The sequence below is a fragment of the Uncinocarpus reesii genome, genomic scaffold (genome assembly GCF_000003515.1).
Source record: "Uncinocarpus reesii 1704 scaffold_3 genomic scaffold, whole genome shotgun sequence".
Classification (NCBI taxonomy): Eukaryota; Fungi; Ascomycota; class Eurotiomycetes; order Onygenales; family Onygenaceae; genus Uncinocarpus; species Uncinocarpus reesii.
This window is the reverse complement of record NW_003052498.1, coordinates 654,369-671,058: the sequence shown is the minus strand read 5'-3', so window position 1 is coordinate 671,058 and position 16,690 is coordinate 654,369. Positions and strand designations below refer to the sequence as shown.

Sequence of the window (16,690 nt, the reverse complement as noted above, 5' to 3'; positions counted from 1 at the left end):
GCGGGCTGAACATTCGAGCAAGGCGTCATGACGCAACCCAATAAAAAGTAGCAGAAGCAAGTAGTCAACCAATGCTCCTCTGTACAGGCTGCTCGAAGATGCCCTCTGCCACAGAAGATCTTGAATGTTGGTGATGGGGTTTGGATGAAAGGCGGCGTTGAACTCGAAGTTGACTGACGCGTCGACACACGGGAAGTTGGTCGTTCTTCATCATTTGTGCTTCTTCAATCATACTGACTGGATTCAACGGGAGAAATCAATGGTGATTCTGGCCAAGCTGAATATGAGATGAAAACATGTTCTCATAATAAATTAAGGATACGATATTTGATTAATCAGATTATCTTTGCATCTACTAAATCTGTTAAGTCGATGACCTGCCAGCACCCTCCTCTCCATTAGACGCTCCCGCCGAGTTCGGCCTGGATTGGATATAAGGGTGCTGAAGTTGTGCGACGGCCATTCAGCTGCGCTGATCCAATCTCCAACGGCGAATCCGTTGGCAGTTGAGCGTGCGACTCGTCTCACATGCATTGGTAGTGCTTGCTACATTTTCCGCTGCAGCACATGCCGTTGTTAACACACAAGAAGCCCCATGCTACTTGATAGTTAGCATGCGAGATAAATAGCTAGTATTATGAGGCAACGAGGGCCGAAGCTGGGGCTCACAGACGTTCGCACTTTCGGGCCTTCAACGATGTCTCGAGGCATTTGTTATCGTGGCAGGTTTTGCTGCAGCAAGCACTGTCTACCGCGCAAAGGCTCCCATCCTCTAGTGGATTGTCAGTATACGGGGTGGAACATGGCTCTAAAGATGCTACTTACTGACGCACTGGGGTGCGAGTTCCTCTCGAGCATCCAACGTGCCGATTCTAGCACTTTGTTCTGCGACTGGGATAGCCAACGCGAGACTGGCAAAGAGGGGAAGAAGAGCAGCGGTAGAGACCTTCATGACGGCAGTTCCGCACGGTGATATTGAGAGATTTGACGCTAGGTTTTCAGAGGTCGCAGACTGCTTTCGTTTGCTGATGCGGACCTGGGCAGAAATGATTAGGAGCATGGGGACGAAGGTCACGGATATATTTATATGAGAGCTTCTTCGCGACGGTCAACTCTCCGCTTCCGCTCTACTCCAAGGAAACAAAGAAGTGTCCGGCGAGTACAGTTACACCGACGCGGAGTATTCGCCGAAAGGGCATACTTAAGCGGTGTAAACCGGTTGCTTTTGCAAAGACATCTATCCAGTTGGAATCAGAGGGATAATGGGCTTTGCTGTGAGATACGAAGCCAAAACCATACTTTGTGACCATAAAAACGAGGTGCTCCCTAACAGCCGAGAATCATCTGATCAAATCCATGCACACAATGTATGTATATACATTCGTGGATTCGTTCTCCATTGTCTGTCTCAATATCCCCATACCAGTTACAATGCCAGGGAGTTGCATGAATGGCATAGCCAAGCGGCTTCTGCCATCTGTACTGGAGTACAGAGTAACGCCTTGTTAGGATACTCGAAGATCATTGAGCAAGAATCAGAGTTGACGGCGGAGGTCGTACCATATCACCGCAAAAAAAGTGATGTACGCTGATTCCTGCCGTTGTGCAACTGGTCAATGCATGAATGAAGTGGATTTTCATTCATGAAGCCTCCTCTCCCGCCGCATATTAGAGCTTTTGCCCTGGAACTTGATTTGCCCTTATCATTCATAGCTCATTCCAGACCGCACGAAGCCTGGATTTCGATTTTCGTCGGACAAATGCTATTACAAGCATCATAGTGTTGATAAATGTGACATCAGCTTTTTGGAGGTCTGTTTACCTATTTGATACTATCCTCCCCAAGAATATTCAGAGCCTTCAATTCTCAACTGAGAAATTGTTTGATACCCGAAACTCGTATACCCCCCACCAACGATCCCGACGCACGGAGATAATGAACAAGGTTACAGAGAAATTCATTCAAATTGGTATAGGTATGCACATTATTTCTGCTACAATTTCAATTTCATGAATCATGGCGCTATTCAGAATCCTCCAGAGTGCTTTAAACGGAAACAGCATAATACCTAACTGTCGCGGGGCTTTTTAATGTGCAACTTCTCCTTTGCCTTGGTAAAAGTGATCCCGGCTTTGTGAGTACCTGTCCAAAGCCCACCGTGGTGGTCCTCAGGTTTCTGCCTATCCACACTGTGACGCTTGACAGGCTCCGAGTTGGGGTCTCGTCTCTGTTGTTCGTCCAGGAGACCTTAAGAATATGCGTTAGCTTCTTGACCGTAATCATTGCAAAACCGCAAGGGGAAACGAAACACATACGGTCAGCTTCTCTGCCAGCCCCAGGCTCTTTGGCGTCAAAGTTACCACCCTCTGCTGCGAACCCGGTGCTCCGAACCACTGTTTCTTCGCCCGGTTGCTGTGCTGTTTCTCCCCCCTTTGGTGTCTTTGTACTCGTTTGTTCGTGGCTTGTGTCGGCCGCTCCGGCGTTGGTCGACAGCCCTGCCTCGGTCTCCGCAGGGTGATAATTTTCTGACTCTAAAGTGGGTTTAGTGTTGCTTCGGTCTTTCATACCAGGGTCCTCTTGCATTTCGCGCCTGTCAAACTGATTTCCACTCCCGCCTTGGTTGTGATATACCTCAGTGAGTTCGGGTCCCGTGGCCCGGTGCTGGGGCTTAAAGTCTTCGTGCCTGTTAGGAAAGGAGGCGAATGGTTCATTTGAAGAAAGCTTTTGTGGTGCTGTCCCTGTGGGCTCCTTGAGACCGGTGCTGGGGGAATCAGATGGTGCGGTTTTGAACTGTTCTAAACCGCTGGATCCAGACACATCTCGCCCTGGTTCCATTGGGCCCACTGGCTGGATACTGCCACCCGTGGTCGGAGCAGTTGACTGCATAGGGTCGTTAGGCATTTTTGAGGCACCGCTAAGGCTTGAGGTTCCTGCGCCAGGGAGAGTTGCTCCCACGGGGACAATGCTACATCCAGCAATGCCGGTGTGTGGACTCGTGTGCGGATTGGCTACTTTCGCGGAGTGACCTTCTGTGAAACCAGAGGTTTGCGTGTTTGAGGAATCAACCGGGCCGGATGCTATGAATAGAAAAATATGTCAGTGTTTAGCGTTTTCCTCAGATATGTATATACTTCTCGCTCTGACTGATATAGTGGGTGACATTATTTACCAAACACTCCTTCCCAAAAAAAACCAATGACCGCCAAAAAAGAAAAGGCTCACAGCCACCACGGGGAATGAGAAGAGGGATAAAGGAGAGGTCAACGCATACACGACACATTGCCCGCATCATACGGATCTGAAGGTGTTCCTTCTCCTTTTACACCGGAAATGGGTTCCTCGCCAGAGACATTGCCGGCATCGTATGGGTCCGATGGTGTGCCCTCGCCTTTTACACCTGCGATGGGCTCTTCCTTCGATGCTGGTGGCCGCTCCTCGCCCCAGATCACTTTTTCCGCCGCGTGATATGCGTTCTTCATCGTCTCCATGAAAGCTTGGGTATATATTGATCACAGAATAAGATAGCTTAGTTGAAAATTGCAGAGTAAATTGCTCAGGAAAGGAATCTCTCGATTCAAACCATCCTCCACATATATATACTTCTCCCATGGCAATCCATATCCAAGTTCATTGCATACTCCGTGCAGGCTCCCAATTACCCAGGCCAAAATGACGTTGGTGCGGTGACGTCACATCAGATAAGGCTGAAGGTCAAGACGTGCGCCAAGACTTGGGCCAACTCGACAGTTTTGAACTTCATGGCGATCAATGCAAGGGAGTCAAAGGGCCTGTTAAGTCATCATGTTTGCAAACAAGAAAGGCAGAAGAATATGGTTGTTAACTAGAACAGATTGAGAGATAACAGCAGCACAGCTGTAAGCATAACACCCCAAACGCCAACATGCTTCATACCCAGCAGAAAAGAACAACGCACATACCAGCTTACCAGGGGACCAAACATCGGGTGGCGTTTTATTGTGCAGTCCCATTGTGCTCTTCCGGCTTCTTCAGGTTTGGGTTCAAGGGGTTTTTGGGATCATAGCTCACAGCTTTTACTATTCCCAAGCCTTTGGTTCGACCCTCGCGGAACAGAATGCGGTCTCCAACGGAAAGGAATTCGGGTCTCTGGATAAATCTGAAAGCGACCAACGCACGGTCGCCCGTACGAATGAAGTCGCGATCAATGTCGATAATCGCACATGTTTGGCTCACCGCCCCAACATGAAGCATCGCTTGGTATTTCGGCTTGATAGTGGTCGCATGGGAAAGGATCAAGACTGTAGAGCTCAAATTGTAAGTACCACCGACCGTGTACGGGGAACGGGTAAGTACTTGCCTTCTGCAACAAACTCGCGAAACACTCTTGGGGGTTTCTCGAGTTTTGGTAAAACAACCATGCCTTTGCGAACTTCTTTCCTACGGACGCTTTTGAGAGCGAATGACGCGCTTTGGCCGGCGGAACAAGCATGAACAGGCAGGCGTTTTCGTTCAATCGACTTGATTACCGTTGGTCTAAACTGACCAAGGGAGTCAGGCCCGATAAGAACATTGTCACCTGCATGGACCACCCCGGACTTGACGACCCCAGATACCACAGTACCCACAAATGGGACTGAAAAGGTATCATTCACAAGGAATTCAAACGGCGCATCAGGGTTGTAGTGGCCGTGGTGAGGAAGGATGTTCAAAAATGTCCGTACCAGATCGAGCGATTCTCCTGTGACATTGGACACTTGGAATATGGGGCAAATGCGCTGATTGGCAAACTGAGTAGCAGTGTTAACAGTTTCCTCCAAAGTCTTGATGAAAACAGGGATTTTTCTGGCTCCGGGAGATTTCAATATTCGAGTTAATTGGGTCAGCGTCTGTTGAAGGATCTGTGGCGGGCAGATGTCGATTTTGGTTACAACGACCATAACTGGCACATTCAGAGACAATGCAATTCCCAAATGCTCTTTGCTCATACCAATCAATCCGTTATTGGCCGCGACCATGAGTAAGCAGTAATTGGGACTACTGCTCAGCATGCCAAACACGGTGGTTCGTAGGTATCGTTCGTGCCCGGCCAGATCAGTGAAAGAGATGACTTTGGCAGACTGCCTGCCAATTTCCTCCCACGACTGCTTGCGCTGTTGGCCACGTCCCACAATGTGGCCATGTGTATCAAACCCCATGATTTCCATACCAACAGAGCTAGTCCTGCCGCTCTCAATCTCATGTTTGTGGCGGAAGAGGTTGACTCTTGCCCTTCCACGCCCATCATCCAATTTGCCCTTCACCAGGACACCAAGAAGGGTACTTTTGCCCGCATCAACGTTCCCGACAACCGCGATTCTAGTTTCGATAACATCTTCCACCGTACCTGCTACGCGTCGAATCAAGACTTTGCCATAAGCGGACTTGATGCGGTCGCTTTTGGTTTCTGCTTCGGCTGGGCCACCGACATTATATGTCAGAAGCACAGAGCAATCAGCCTGGTAGAGATGAGCTGCTTCCTGCAAGCGGCGTAAAGCGAGGTCCCATTGTTCCTTGTTGAATCCCATCCATTCGCCGTTGTCTTCCTGGCCAAGGTCGAAGATAGTCTCCCCCTGTCCTTCATCGACTCGGGATTTCACGACCGTAGCAAGTTGTTGGAGAGTAGTTTCGGCGTCCGGGGAGTCGTCAAGTAGTAAACTTTTTAATTTCACCGGTGGTGAGCTGTCGGAAAAGCCCAGCTGATCCAAGATATCTAGTTCCGGATGCTCTTCCGCCACTGCCGTGGAACGAGTAGCCGTAAAATAGCCGCTGTCGCTGGGTGCGACCGAGACATCGCGGGCTTGCGACCCGCCGTATCGGTTCGCCTGCTGCTTTTCAACGTACTCTGCGAACTCACTAAGGGACTGTTCGTAGTCAGAGCAAAGCTGTTACCAGGCGCAAAGGCGACATAAATGCGTACCAGTTCACCCCTCCTTCTCTCCTCGAGCGTCTGTTTATAGCCTTTTTGACTCATGATAAGAATAGGACAATTGAATGCATTTGGTGACACCTAGAAGGCGAGCGCGATTTAGCGCATGAGGTTCAGCTTCGTAATCGAGTGATCATTTCCTCTAAAATAGTATAAGAATAATGAATAGTTGTAAATAAAGATAGCTGGAATTTTGGAGGAACTGTTATAGAGAGATGTGATGACGTTGAGGACAGCGGGAGCTTAAATACACGATCGCATCTGGCTGAGGCTTAAACTGGGGTGATTTCGACGCCGCAGAAGGCAGGCAATATGAGTAATAGCAACCTTCTCCGGCTGTCGCTAGGCTACATATGAATTCCGCCTCTATATGATCGAGTCATCTACTGCACACTGACTGAGTGACTCATACTGGAAACAGCCAAAAAAAAATATAGGAAATTAAATGACTGGCGGGAATCCACGGAAAGATTATTATGGCTGGTCTGTATCATTCAAAGTGTTTCTAGAGGCCCAGCTCGAGAATTTTTGGCAAAGCTCTAATCCTTTGCGATTCTCCTGGAAGGTCCATGGATAGAGGACCATCTGTATATCAATGAAAGGGCTCATTCCATAATCCCAGAACTGCCTCCTCTCTAGCCTGATGATGTTGGAATTCTTATTCATTTCTGACTGGTCACCCAGTAATTCGTGTACGCATAAATTGTGGGAAAGGGTATTAATTCGATTTCAAGGTGAGGACTGCGGCGATATGAGGACAACAGAGTCGCCTAAAGTCGAATTCAGTAAACGGGCTGGTGACAAAAGAGGCGTAGATATAACGAACCTCGAACAAATAGCATTTCTTCTTGTCGCTTTATTGTCTATGCCAGAGTGAGTGTCGTGCGCCATTGCCTGGACTCGCCTGCGGCTCTCTACCTTGATAATCTCTTGCTCATTCTCGTCTTCCTCCACCATGTAGATTGTCTCCTCAACGTCGCCGAGAACCAGGTTGCAGTGGCTATCGTAGGCCTAAACAAGTTGTTACCATGGCGCTCTAAAAAATACAAGAAGCGATTTCACAAACGTGTAGGCGGCCTTTGAGTTCTCGGTCTCCTCTAAGCTTCACAAACACGATCTCGTCGAGTGATAATCGGACCAAGTCAAGAGGCTCCGAAAAGGATGGCGCGGCGCCATCATCTCCGTCAGCCATAACGGTGATGTTGACTGAAAGTAAGAGGAATAACGTGTCTCTAGAGAAGCATCGCCTGGGGCTCAGCGCAGTTCATCGTCTTGATCTTCTCGTCGATCGGCTGGTTCATGAAGCACAAAGATCGGTTCCAAAAGGAGTTTAGCGCGAACTTCAACGGCCTCAAAATCCATATTCGCATAAACGACAAGAGGGACAGACGAGAGCGACGACAGGACCAATTGCCCCGAAGCGGCCAACTCGCATTCACTAATAGTCATTGAACGCCAATTGCTGTTTCTTCCTTCGAGTGCGAGCCGCTGTGAATGAGGGGAGTTGGCCTCGTTGGTGAGACAGTCGGGTCTCGGATCTGTCCGTCCTGCTTATGGAGGATTGCTAGCGAACCGGGCCTCGGTGGCCCTATGAGAACGCCATCGAAGCTCTTCAGACCGGTCTCCACGGTCTCACGAACTCCCTCGTCGCGAAAACGGAGCGCTAATAGTGGAAAATGGGCGCCAACTACATCACGAACAGCAGCATCACTTCACGGATTCGCGGTACCCCAGCCCAACTCGAACATTTCGGCTAGTGAGCCTTTTGCGGGCGAGGATACAAGGAGCCCGCCGGCCCCTCGCAACTTGGAACAAGGCAGTGCTGCGCATTCTATCAACGTCCAAGCGATCCTTGAAGAAGCACAGCCAGGGAGAATATTGGCTGCGTTGAAAAGCTCAGCCGAGTTGCAAAATGCAATACAGGAGGTACCAGCTGCTACCTATGTCGAGCTTCTACGGTTACTTTCTCCTGCATATTTCATTGAGCCGTACAAGGAACTGCACGCTCATCTTCACCCCCTGACCGCACATCTCAATCGGATCCTCCCTTTAACTATTCGCATGGCCCAGTTTGCGGAACAACTTGATGCTATCGTTAAACTGCGACGTCGCGCGGGCCACCGTTTGGGACTCGCCGAATATACCCAACTTCTGTCATGCTCTGCGTCGATGGGATACGGACAGATGGCCAGTTTTCTTTGGACGGAAATGGGCGAAGACGGAATCGAACCTACCGTTGAGTGCTATAATTATCTCATGGAAGCTAAAGTATGGGATCGTGCCTACATTGCGAAAGAAAATCATAGGGTACGGTCTACGCAATGGATATATGACAAGCGGAGGCGATATCCCCGTAACCCCGGCTACCGTGGGTATAGAACAGGTAAAGATGGAGTACGAGATCAGGTCCACCAACTGTTTCGTGCAATGGTGGCGAGTGGGTTGATTCCTAACGAAGCTACCTTTATCAATGTTATGACCGCAGCGAGTCGGGAATGGGACATGAAAACTGTCAAGACCACGCTACAAACCGTCTGGGGTATCGACGTTGACCTACTTGAAAACGACCCGGGTAGCCATCCACCAGTATCTATTTACGCTACCTCATCCCCTCTTCACCCTACACCCCGACTTCTTCACGCCGTTGCTCACATTTTCGGGTCGAATAATGACTTCTCAATGGCTTTGAAGCTAGTGGACTTTGTCTCCCAAAGTTACAACATTCCAATCCCGCAGCGCGTGTGGCAAGAATTGCTTGAATGGTCATTTGTGCTCTCGCTTGAGAGATTTGGGGATTCCGGCGATAGCATGGTTGGCAAGATCCCGCGGAACTCGCCAGTCAAAGTTTTCGAAGTCCTCACATCATCACCCTACAATGCCTCTCCAAACTTCAAAATGTACAATATCCTCTTCAAAGTTGCCTGGATAAAACAATCAAAGGATACCTTCGACCATATGAAGAGTGGTCGTGAATTGTTCCGAGAAACGCTGCGAACGCGAAATCGCCTTTTTCATCGACTACTCAGGAGGCACGGAGAGATTGCATCTACTCGCAACCTTAATAACCCTTTAGATATCAACCCGTCACGGAGGAGCAACCAACCAGACGACGATGAGGTATTGCCCAAACCGGCCCACGAATACCGACTCGCTCCTCTTTTCCCATCCATCACCTGCCCCGGAGATTACTGGGATCTATACAACACCGTCAAATCGCTCAACATAAAGGTCGCTCGAGAACTCTTGTACATCCAACGATGGATTCGACTAATCCTGACGCGGCGAAAATGGCGCGGGACGAAAGAGCAGTGGGAAAGACTAGGCGTTCCCAATTTCATAGAGGAATGGAAGGAATTTTTGCCCTACCAGGTCTTTTACCATACAAAGACCGGCGTAGTGGAATTTGACCCTTCTAGCTTCTGGCCCGAAGGCCATCGATGGGATCTTGCAAGTTTCATGCTCCCACTTTGGGATGCGGAGAATCGATTGCTTAGCAAGTCAGAGCAAGAAACATTCTTAGATGTAGCACCAGAGCTCACTACAGATGACGATGCACCGGGCATTATGACGGGGAGATCGTAACCTACGTTTTCTCGCTGGTTTTCTTGTTTCTAACCCATCGGCCACCTTCTATCTCTCCTCCATCAGGAGCCTACTCTTGTCATTTAGCGCCCTATTTCTTGTCTGCCTTGTAAGAGCGACCCTTTTTGTTGTTGTATGTACAGTACGTGGATTGCGCATGCTGGCCCGAATTTGGGATAAACATGGGTACAACATTTATGCCTCCTTCTAGAGAGCAGGTCGCATTTTCAATGTATAAAAGAATTTACGCCTTCACATGTAAGTCACGTAAAACGAAGCTGTCCTTCAACATAGATAGGGAGAATTAGATTTTTGCCTTGGAAAACACCAACCTTATATACATTGTTGTATGTACGAAGAACGCGCCCGCTGAAGGACGTACCGAGTATCGGCCCCAATGACAAGCAAGCAGGACAAGAACGGCGCTGGCCCCTGAAAACAAATCCGGGTACCTCGTATGCTCCGTAGGTTAAACTTTCTACCAAAAAATCCGCCCAAAACATCATTTTGCTCCCTGGCCCCTTGGACGCATGAGGTATTGATACTGGTCAAATTAACGCTGAACTCGAATAAAGTGGTCATATTTTCTCTCTTTTCAGATCATTAACGATCATATACCGCCCGATCGTAATCCACCCCCATCGGAACCAAACCATCTGACTTTTATGCGCCTGCACCATGGCCTTCCACGCCGAAAACCACTGGCCTACAGTACTCACAAAGAGTAACCTGGCCGGCGGGGCATCCTCTCCTTTGGCCACTACATTGCTACCGCTCACGCTTGCTATTATATTTCCAATTGCGCCTATTAACATGCTGATTGGCGCATCAAAGATCCCCGAGTATTTTCGCACGAAATTGGTAGAAGTAAGAGTGTACAGGTAAACAGGACAGGCGTAGTTTTCGTTTGCCTTCACAAGGATCTGTAGAAATGCCTTGGCACCGTGGTAAAGGGAGCGGTGGTTGGGGTGGTTGCTGACGCCGGACGGGTCAAAAGTGAGGAGAACATCGATGCTGGCATTCGTGCGGCCGTTGGTAGAGCCGTTGGTACGGGTAGAGGTTTTTCGATGCTGTGTAGAGGAAGGTGAAGAGGTGTCTACATCGTCGTTGGTACGGTTAAGTGCAAGTTCTGGAACAAAAGCAGAAGCTAAAAGAGATCCGATCGCTGTTGCGGACCATTCGGTGGTCATGCTATCCGGAAATCGGGACGGGTCGTCGAGGACGAATACGTCAGACGGGCTGCGCAGACCAAGGTGCATAGCGCTTTTCCGTAGCTCCTTCTTGCGAATATGGCCAAGTCCGTCTGCATCGCCTGTGTTCCATATTCTCAGCAAAGCTAGATCCGAGGACTCGTGACTAACGTTCACGCCGTAATTGACAAAAGGGCAGTTGGAAGATTATCCAGTCGAAGGCACATACCGGAGCTCAAGCACAGTATCTTGACATGGTTTCCTAGCTCGGGCTTTGTCAGAGCCAAAAGTGTTGGCGCGAAGAACATGGCCTCATCGTCGGGGTGGGCGATCAAGAGACATATTCGCTGGTCTCGTAACGTTGGAAAGCTGTTTGCAAAAGGTGACGATGGCCCAGTTGCCGATATTGCCCACAGCGCGAAGAAGGTAACGGGTAGGAGGGCGAAGGAGATAAATGTGGCTATCGAAACCATCGCCGGTGATGGAGCGAGCCGGAGCGGGAGTTGGAAGCTACTTGAAGCGCCAGATTATTGCAATTGAACCAACCGATGTAGACTGGATTGTGAGGAAAAGACCATAAAGCCCGTCAGCCAGTTTCAATCCAGTTGAAGCCAACGGGGAAAGCTAAGGACGGATGGTTCGTGATCAGGTCACCGGACGGGGTGCAAGACGGGCGGCGGCCAACAAACGGCACGATTTTAGGAGAGCCGTATGCGACAGAATCCCAGAAAGCTCAGGATATCATTTGACCACGCATGACGAAGCGCAGAACGGGCATTGTTTCTTCACTGAGAATTGAAACGTGGCATATCTTGAGAAACAAGTCTTGGGAGTATGAAGCGCGAAGTTGGTGAGGCGGTAAGGTCGGTGCTGACGGCTACACTACGCGAGTCTGAGGGAGGAGGCAGCTCACGCCGTCCCTGCTCGAACGATTTGGCTTCTCTGACAGTAACAGAGCTTTTGCATCTAGCTGTCTCAGATCTTGCTCAAAATATAGATTGATTTTATATCGACTTTCTTTTGCAGGCGAAAATATCCCTCGCCGCTCTTGCACTGCTGACTAATTACATCGGCAAATAGTTGTTCCATGCCAAGACAATGTTTATATAATCTTTTGTCTTGAATACACGTGACACATCTAGTTCAACGCTCTTTTTGGAAGAATCGCGTTCACGAAACAGCATCGACGTCTGATATGCTGGAGTTGCCAGACGATGGCGCCCCGGAACCGTAGAGAACGCCGTGCGGCTGCGGCGACGGGCTCCTCTGCCGACAGCTTTGATCCAGACTCGATCCCCATGGCTCGTCCTCCAACCAGCCAATTCGCATCTCAAAAAAACGCTCGAACCCTCCTTGAAATCGCGGCCGAACGACGAGCAGCTACAGGCAAAGCAGAAACTGAATTCATTCATGTCTCTCCGTCTGGTCAGATAGTCGGGGTAGAGAAACTTACCGACTTATCTGGCTCTGCTGGTACTTCCGCCCCGGCATCGGAATCCGACCATGACGACGAAGCTCCGGAGGACGACGCTGTTATACCTCCGCTCGCAGACTCTATTTTCCTTTCCCTTCCGCTGTCAGCTCTTCATTTTACGCTATCCTTTCTAGCCGCACATCAGTATGCAGAGGAGATCCCGCTTCAGAAGTTAATCCGAAACTCGCTATTCGTTGCCTTTCCAGTTTTGACGTTCTTAATTCATTTTGCCCATGGACACTTGGTTTCGATCAGGCTGCCCAATTTCCTTGATAAAGGACCAGTGACAGGGGACGAGATACCGGGTAGCCAAGCAGCTACTAGACTATTTTCACTGAAGTCTCTTTTTCCGCTGACTACCCGCAATATCATCTTCTGCGTGATGGCCGTAGCTTCGGGGATGCATCTCATCGCTACGGCAAACGAAGGCTCGTATTATGCAGTAATGAAGAAAACACCGTCAATTGGAACCTTATGGGTCTGGTGTGTCCTGGAAATATCCCTTGGTCCGGCTATCTTAGGCCTTTTAATTCCTGTTATATGGTCAGTGGGGATAAAGGGCCATAGCATCATCTGATTGTGGATTAACTCGCTGCCACAAGTCACGACCCAGTTTAAAACTATCAAATAGTCACCAATACCGAATACTTTTACATGTCTGTGGCCGGAGTCACGTCGCAGGGAATTAATCACCTGAGCGCCGATGATCCAGCTACACTACTTGAGGCCGTATCCTACTTCTCAGGGAAGGCTCTGTCTCTTCTCTTTGGCATGTTCCCGCATGGTTTGAATGAATTCCGCGTCTTTCCATCCTACAGTCGCTGTTGGTAATATTTTCAATTTTCAATAAACATACATTCAACTATCTTCCTGTCTCGTACATTACAGAGTGAGCCCTTTTATCCCTTCCTATTCACTGCATTCCCACTCTTTCTCCCGAATACTCCGATTACATGGTTTTGTTCCCCAATTCCTCTCCTCCCTATATTCTTCTCGTTTTCATATCAGGATCGAGACATATGTCTCAACAAACCGATGCCCGCAAATTAGGACCGTATCTTGTCATCAGCCATGTGTTGCCAGCGATGAGGTTAACCTCGCCTAAAATGTCGTTGACGCGTGAAAGTGCTTCGATCACTATCTCTTCGGGATAGTCGCTATTTTCGATCTCGTTGATGGTCTCGGTTGCCTTCTCTTGGAGCTTGTATACTCCACGACAGTATTCGCGTCCATTTCGGGGCAATTCTAGGTACATGGAGTCCAGTGCATGGAGCTGGCGTTCCAGCTCCGCGATTGAAACGGAAAAGGGCTTGAGGCTGGTGTCCAGGCCGAGTGATTCTCGGATGGCTCGCAAGGAAGTCATCTCGACGATAATAAAATATGTGGTTCTCGAGCAGAGTAGTTTTGTTCAAGGACGGTGGCGGTTTGCGATGCAAAAAATTCCGTGCTTCTTTGAAGCGATATGGATCAAAACAGATGAGCAACGTATCGTTGAGGAGAAGGAAAGAGAGGAGCAAGAAGAGCATGAATGATTCAGAAATATATGGCCTAAATACCCTTCTCGCGACGTCACCCAACCGTCAGAATGAGCATGCCTGGTTAGGCATCCGCATCATCATATCCATACCGGCCGTTGATACCTCAGGGCATGCCCATCCATGGTTCCATCGAATGGCCCGAGCCAAATCTTTACTTCCCAGCGTCTTCCGTGCGAAATCATTCGAGTTCACCATCTGATCCGGCGACACGATTTACAGCCACACACAGTGTTGTCATGAGGAATCCGGGAAAAGGATTTGATGAAGCAGCACTCGACTCGACGAGGTTGCAAAAATGAGCATTACAAAACACGTTTATATCCCCGATACTGCGTGCTTGTATCTTCTTCTGTGCTTGAATCATATAGATCAGATCCCATACAGCTACATTTCGCAACAGAGGTCTATCCACGAAACATTAAACTTAAATCCTAATATTAGAATGGCTGCCTTAAACCCTTGTCCATGGATGGGTCTAATATTTACCTCCTATCTTTTGCCAGCTATGCCCGTAACATTTCATAGGCTTTCATTATTCTTGGAAATTCTACTTGGAGAGTTATAATACCAGCTTGAATGGCCACCTTTTGACTAAATGATGTTGATCCAGAACAATTTACTAGCTACAGGCATTAATTTTAGTTACCAAGGCAAAGGCGGCCCGGTTACCGGACCAGGCGGTCCCGCCGTTGATCAGATAACGAGTTGTTACAGGGCGCAAGACTCCAGAAGATCAACTCTAACTATATCATGACTCACCCCCCCAAGGAGATGAAACCGTCAAAAGAACGGCAGTGGCCTGCCTCATCCGCAAGGGAGAACTTCGCTTCACTAGTCGGCGCTTTTACGCAACATGGCGGACTCGGAAGCCACTGAGCTACAAGCCCAGTTCTCTCGGCCAGGAGGCACGATTGCGGGAAGCCTCAGGTACAGCGGTGGGCGTGAAGATGAACGACACATTCCCTCAGAGCTTGCTTTGCCACCCGTCGACCGTGGAGTCCATGCCTGGGCTTTCTTAGTTGGGTGCTTCTTCATCGAAGCCCTCATTTGGGGTATGCCCAAAGTCCCAGTTATTGTGTCTGCCTAATAGAATCGAAACAAACATCTGACTGAGAATCTAGGTCTACCATTCTCGTACGGTCTTTTCCAGGACTTCTATACTACACATGAGCCTTTCAAATCCGATCCTTCCGGAATTGCCGCCATTGGTACAACAGCACTCGTAAGGCAACTCTTCGCAAAGAAGCCGTTGTTGGGTCCAGCCTAATTTTTCATTTTCCAGGGAATGATGTATCTCGGAAGTCCTATATGCTTCGCACTTATGCAGAAGTGGCCATTTTGGAGAAAATGGAGCATCCACATTGGACTTGCCATCCTAGTCTCCGCGCTAATTGCATCCTCCTTTGCAACTGATGTCTGGCAGCTCGTTTTTACCCAAGGGGCATTATATGCAGTCGGAGGCACCCTTGCATATGGCCCGGCAATTGTTTTTGTTGACGAATGGTTTGTTCGTAGAAAAGGGCTTGCTTTTGGGGTCATGTGGGTAAGTCGCTGGCCTCAAGTAAATGGCTTCAGCATTGTATGTGATGAGTTATAAGTGCTGCACTAACTCATCACAGGCAGGCACAGGATTCGCGGGAATAACAGTGCCTTTCCTCATGTCCTGGATGCTAGAACGCTTCAACTTAAAAGTAACGCTTTTGGCATGGGCAGTGATCGTAGCAATTGTCTCAGTACCATTGCTGGTTGTCGTACGACCTCGAATCCCAATCAGCCAAAGTCACCGACCGCGGCGCCTGACCTTCGGCTTTCTTTACGAAAAATCTGTTTGGTTCATTCAACTTGGGAATATTCTCGAAGGTTTGGGTTACTTTATGCCCAACATCTACTTACCAAGCTACGCCAGAACTCTTGGGGTTCGTAATGAAGCTATCACTGCAACAATAGCCCTTCTCAACGGAGCGGCTGTTTTCGGTTGCATCTTCGTCGGATTCCTTATTGACAGGTTTCATGTCACCACGGTTATTCTTATTAGCACGATTGGGGCGACATTTTCTATTTTCATTTTATGGGGCCTATCTTCTTCAATCGCCCTTCTCTGCATATTCTCGATTACGTATGGCTTTTTCGCTGGAGGATATAGCTCGACGTACGCCGGGATTATCAGGGAATTGCGCTCCGATGAGAGTGATGGCGGTGGTGAGCCAGGGATGGTCATTGGTTTCCTTGCAGCTGGTCGCGGAATTGGCAGCGTAATATGTGGCCCTTTGAGTGAGGCATTGGTCAAACGACGGCCCTGGGTAGGAAAAGCCGGTATGGGATACGGCACAGAATTCGGTCCGTTAATCGTTTTTGCTGGGATAAGCGCTCTTCTCGGCGGCTTGAGCTTTGGTGCTAGGCTGCTAAGGTGGATTAAGTAGTTTTTCGACTACACTTCGGGGGCTCCATGTGCATTGCTCGCAAAAGACGCGAAGGATAAGTCTATAGGTTCGAAAAGTATGCTGACGGTCGACCATCAAGGAGCAAGCATGGTCGTAAAGCGACCGATCGGTGTTAGCGCTAGACAGAATATTGAAACTGGAAAAGACTCCAAAAAAGAAGTTAATCTGTGCCTTACAGTCCAAAGGTTTGACTGTCTACCAGTGAATTCCACCCGAGAAGTCTCCATACTTCTTGGACAAACCAATCGCCGCTGTTCTTATCAAGACTTTCGGCGTTGTTCGTTGGATCAGTCATAACTTGAGACGAGCCCATTTCACAGGGTAGCCTTAACGAGTTTTGAAGGCTTTCATCGTCCTTGCCGAACACACCTTTCAAGAGCGTATTTTGCAATTTTCTCTTAGTATCACTGAGAAAGGTTGACACAGTAGTGCCTGTCAAGTCGGAATTTGCTTTGCAGTTTAGAAGATTATTTGTATGGTTTTCCCAAGCTGACAGAGCCCGCTCAAAAATCTGAATAAG

General features: G+C 48.9%; 9 protein-coding genes across 9 annotated transcripts; 4 read left to right on the top strand and 5 right to left on the bottom strand.

The window, feature by feature from the left end:
• Positions 1-802: 802 nt before the first annotated feature.
• UREG_04991 (uncharacterized protein) lies at positions 803-973 on the top strand (the record flags this gene model as incomplete). Its single annotated transcript, XM_002584256.1, has 1 exon — positions 803-973. The coding sequence occupies one exon, from the start codon at positions 803-805 to the stop codon at positions 971-973; it is 171 nt and encodes a 56-aa protein (XP_002584302.1).
• Positions 974-2,069: 1,096 nt separating this feature from the next.
• UREG_04990 (uncharacterized protein) lies at positions 2,070-3,480 on the bottom strand (the record flags this gene model as incomplete). Its single annotated transcript, XM_002584255.1, has 3 exons — positions 2,070-2,248; positions 2,317-3,078; positions 3,273-3,480. The coding sequence occupies 3 exons, from the start codon at positions 3,478-3,480 to the stop codon at positions 2,070-2,072; spliced, it is 1,149 nt and encodes a 382-aa protein (XP_002584301.1).
• A 493-nt stretch (positions 3,481-3,973) lies between these two features.
• Positions 3,974-5,990, bottom strand: UREG_04989 (uncharacterized protein; the record flags this gene model as incomplete). The annotated part of the gene is made up of 3 exons (XM_002584254.1): positions 3,974-4,278; positions 4,317-5,880; positions 5,937-5,990. 3 exons carry the CDS (start codon positions 5,988-5,990, stop codon positions 3,974-3,976), a joined length of 1,923 nt encoding a protein of 640 aa, XP_002584300.1.
• A 684-nt stretch (positions 5,991-6,674) lies between these two features.
• UREG_04988 (uncharacterized protein) lies at positions 6,675-7,137 on the bottom strand (the record flags this gene model as incomplete). Its single annotated transcript, XM_002584253.1, has 2 exons — positions 6,675-6,956; positions 7,012-7,137. The coding sequence occupies 2 exons, from the start codon at positions 7,135-7,137 to the stop codon at positions 6,675-6,677; spliced, it is 408 nt and encodes a 135-aa protein (XP_002584299.1).
• Positions 7,138-7,535: 398 nt separating this feature from the next.
• On the top strand, positions 7,536-9,527 carry UREG_04987 (uncharacterized protein; the record flags this gene model as incomplete). The annotated part of the gene is made up of 1 exon (XM_002584252.1): positions 7,536-9,527. One exon carries the CDS (start codon positions 7,536-7,538, stop codon positions 9,525-9,527), a length of 1,992 nt encoding a protein of 663 aa, XP_002584298.1.
• A 610-nt stretch (positions 9,528-10,137) lies between these two features.
• Positions 10,138-11,190, bottom strand: UREG_04986 (uncharacterized protein; the record flags this gene model as incomplete). The annotated part of the gene is made up of 3 exons (XM_002584251.1): positions 10,138-10,233; positions 10,307-10,839; positions 10,947-11,190. 3 exons carry the CDS (start codon positions 11,188-11,190, stop codon positions 10,138-10,140), a joined length of 873 nt encoding a protein of 290 aa, XP_002584297.1.
• A 741-nt stretch (positions 11,191-11,931) lies between these two features.
• Positions 11,932-12,768, top strand: UREG_04985 (uncharacterized protein; the record flags this gene model as incomplete). Its single annotated transcript, XM_002584250.1, has 1 exon — positions 11,932-12,768. The coding sequence occupies one exon, from the start codon at positions 11,932-11,934 to the stop codon at positions 12,766-12,768; it is 837 nt and encodes a 278-aa protein (XP_002584296.1).
• Positions 12,769-13,215: 447 nt separating this feature from the next.
• On the bottom strand, positions 13,216-13,554 carry UREG_04984 (uncharacterized protein; the record flags this gene model as incomplete). The annotated part of the gene is made up of 1 exon (XM_002584249.1): positions 13,216-13,554. One exon carries the CDS (start codon positions 13,552-13,554, stop codon positions 13,216-13,218), a length of 339 nt encoding a protein of 112 aa, XP_002584295.1.
• A 1,028-nt stretch (positions 13,555-14,582) lies between these two features.
• On the top strand, positions 14,583-16,149 carry UREG_04983 (uncharacterized protein; the record flags this gene model as incomplete). The annotated part of the gene is made up of 4 exons (XM_002584248.1): positions 14,583-14,781; positions 14,851-14,951; positions 15,153-15,272; positions 15,349-16,149. The coding sequence occupies 4 exons, from the start codon at positions 14,583-14,585 to the stop codon at positions 16,147-16,149; spliced, it is 1,221 nt and encodes a 406-aa protein (XP_002584294.1).
• Between the last annotated feature and the right edge of the window lie 541 nt (positions 16,150-16,690).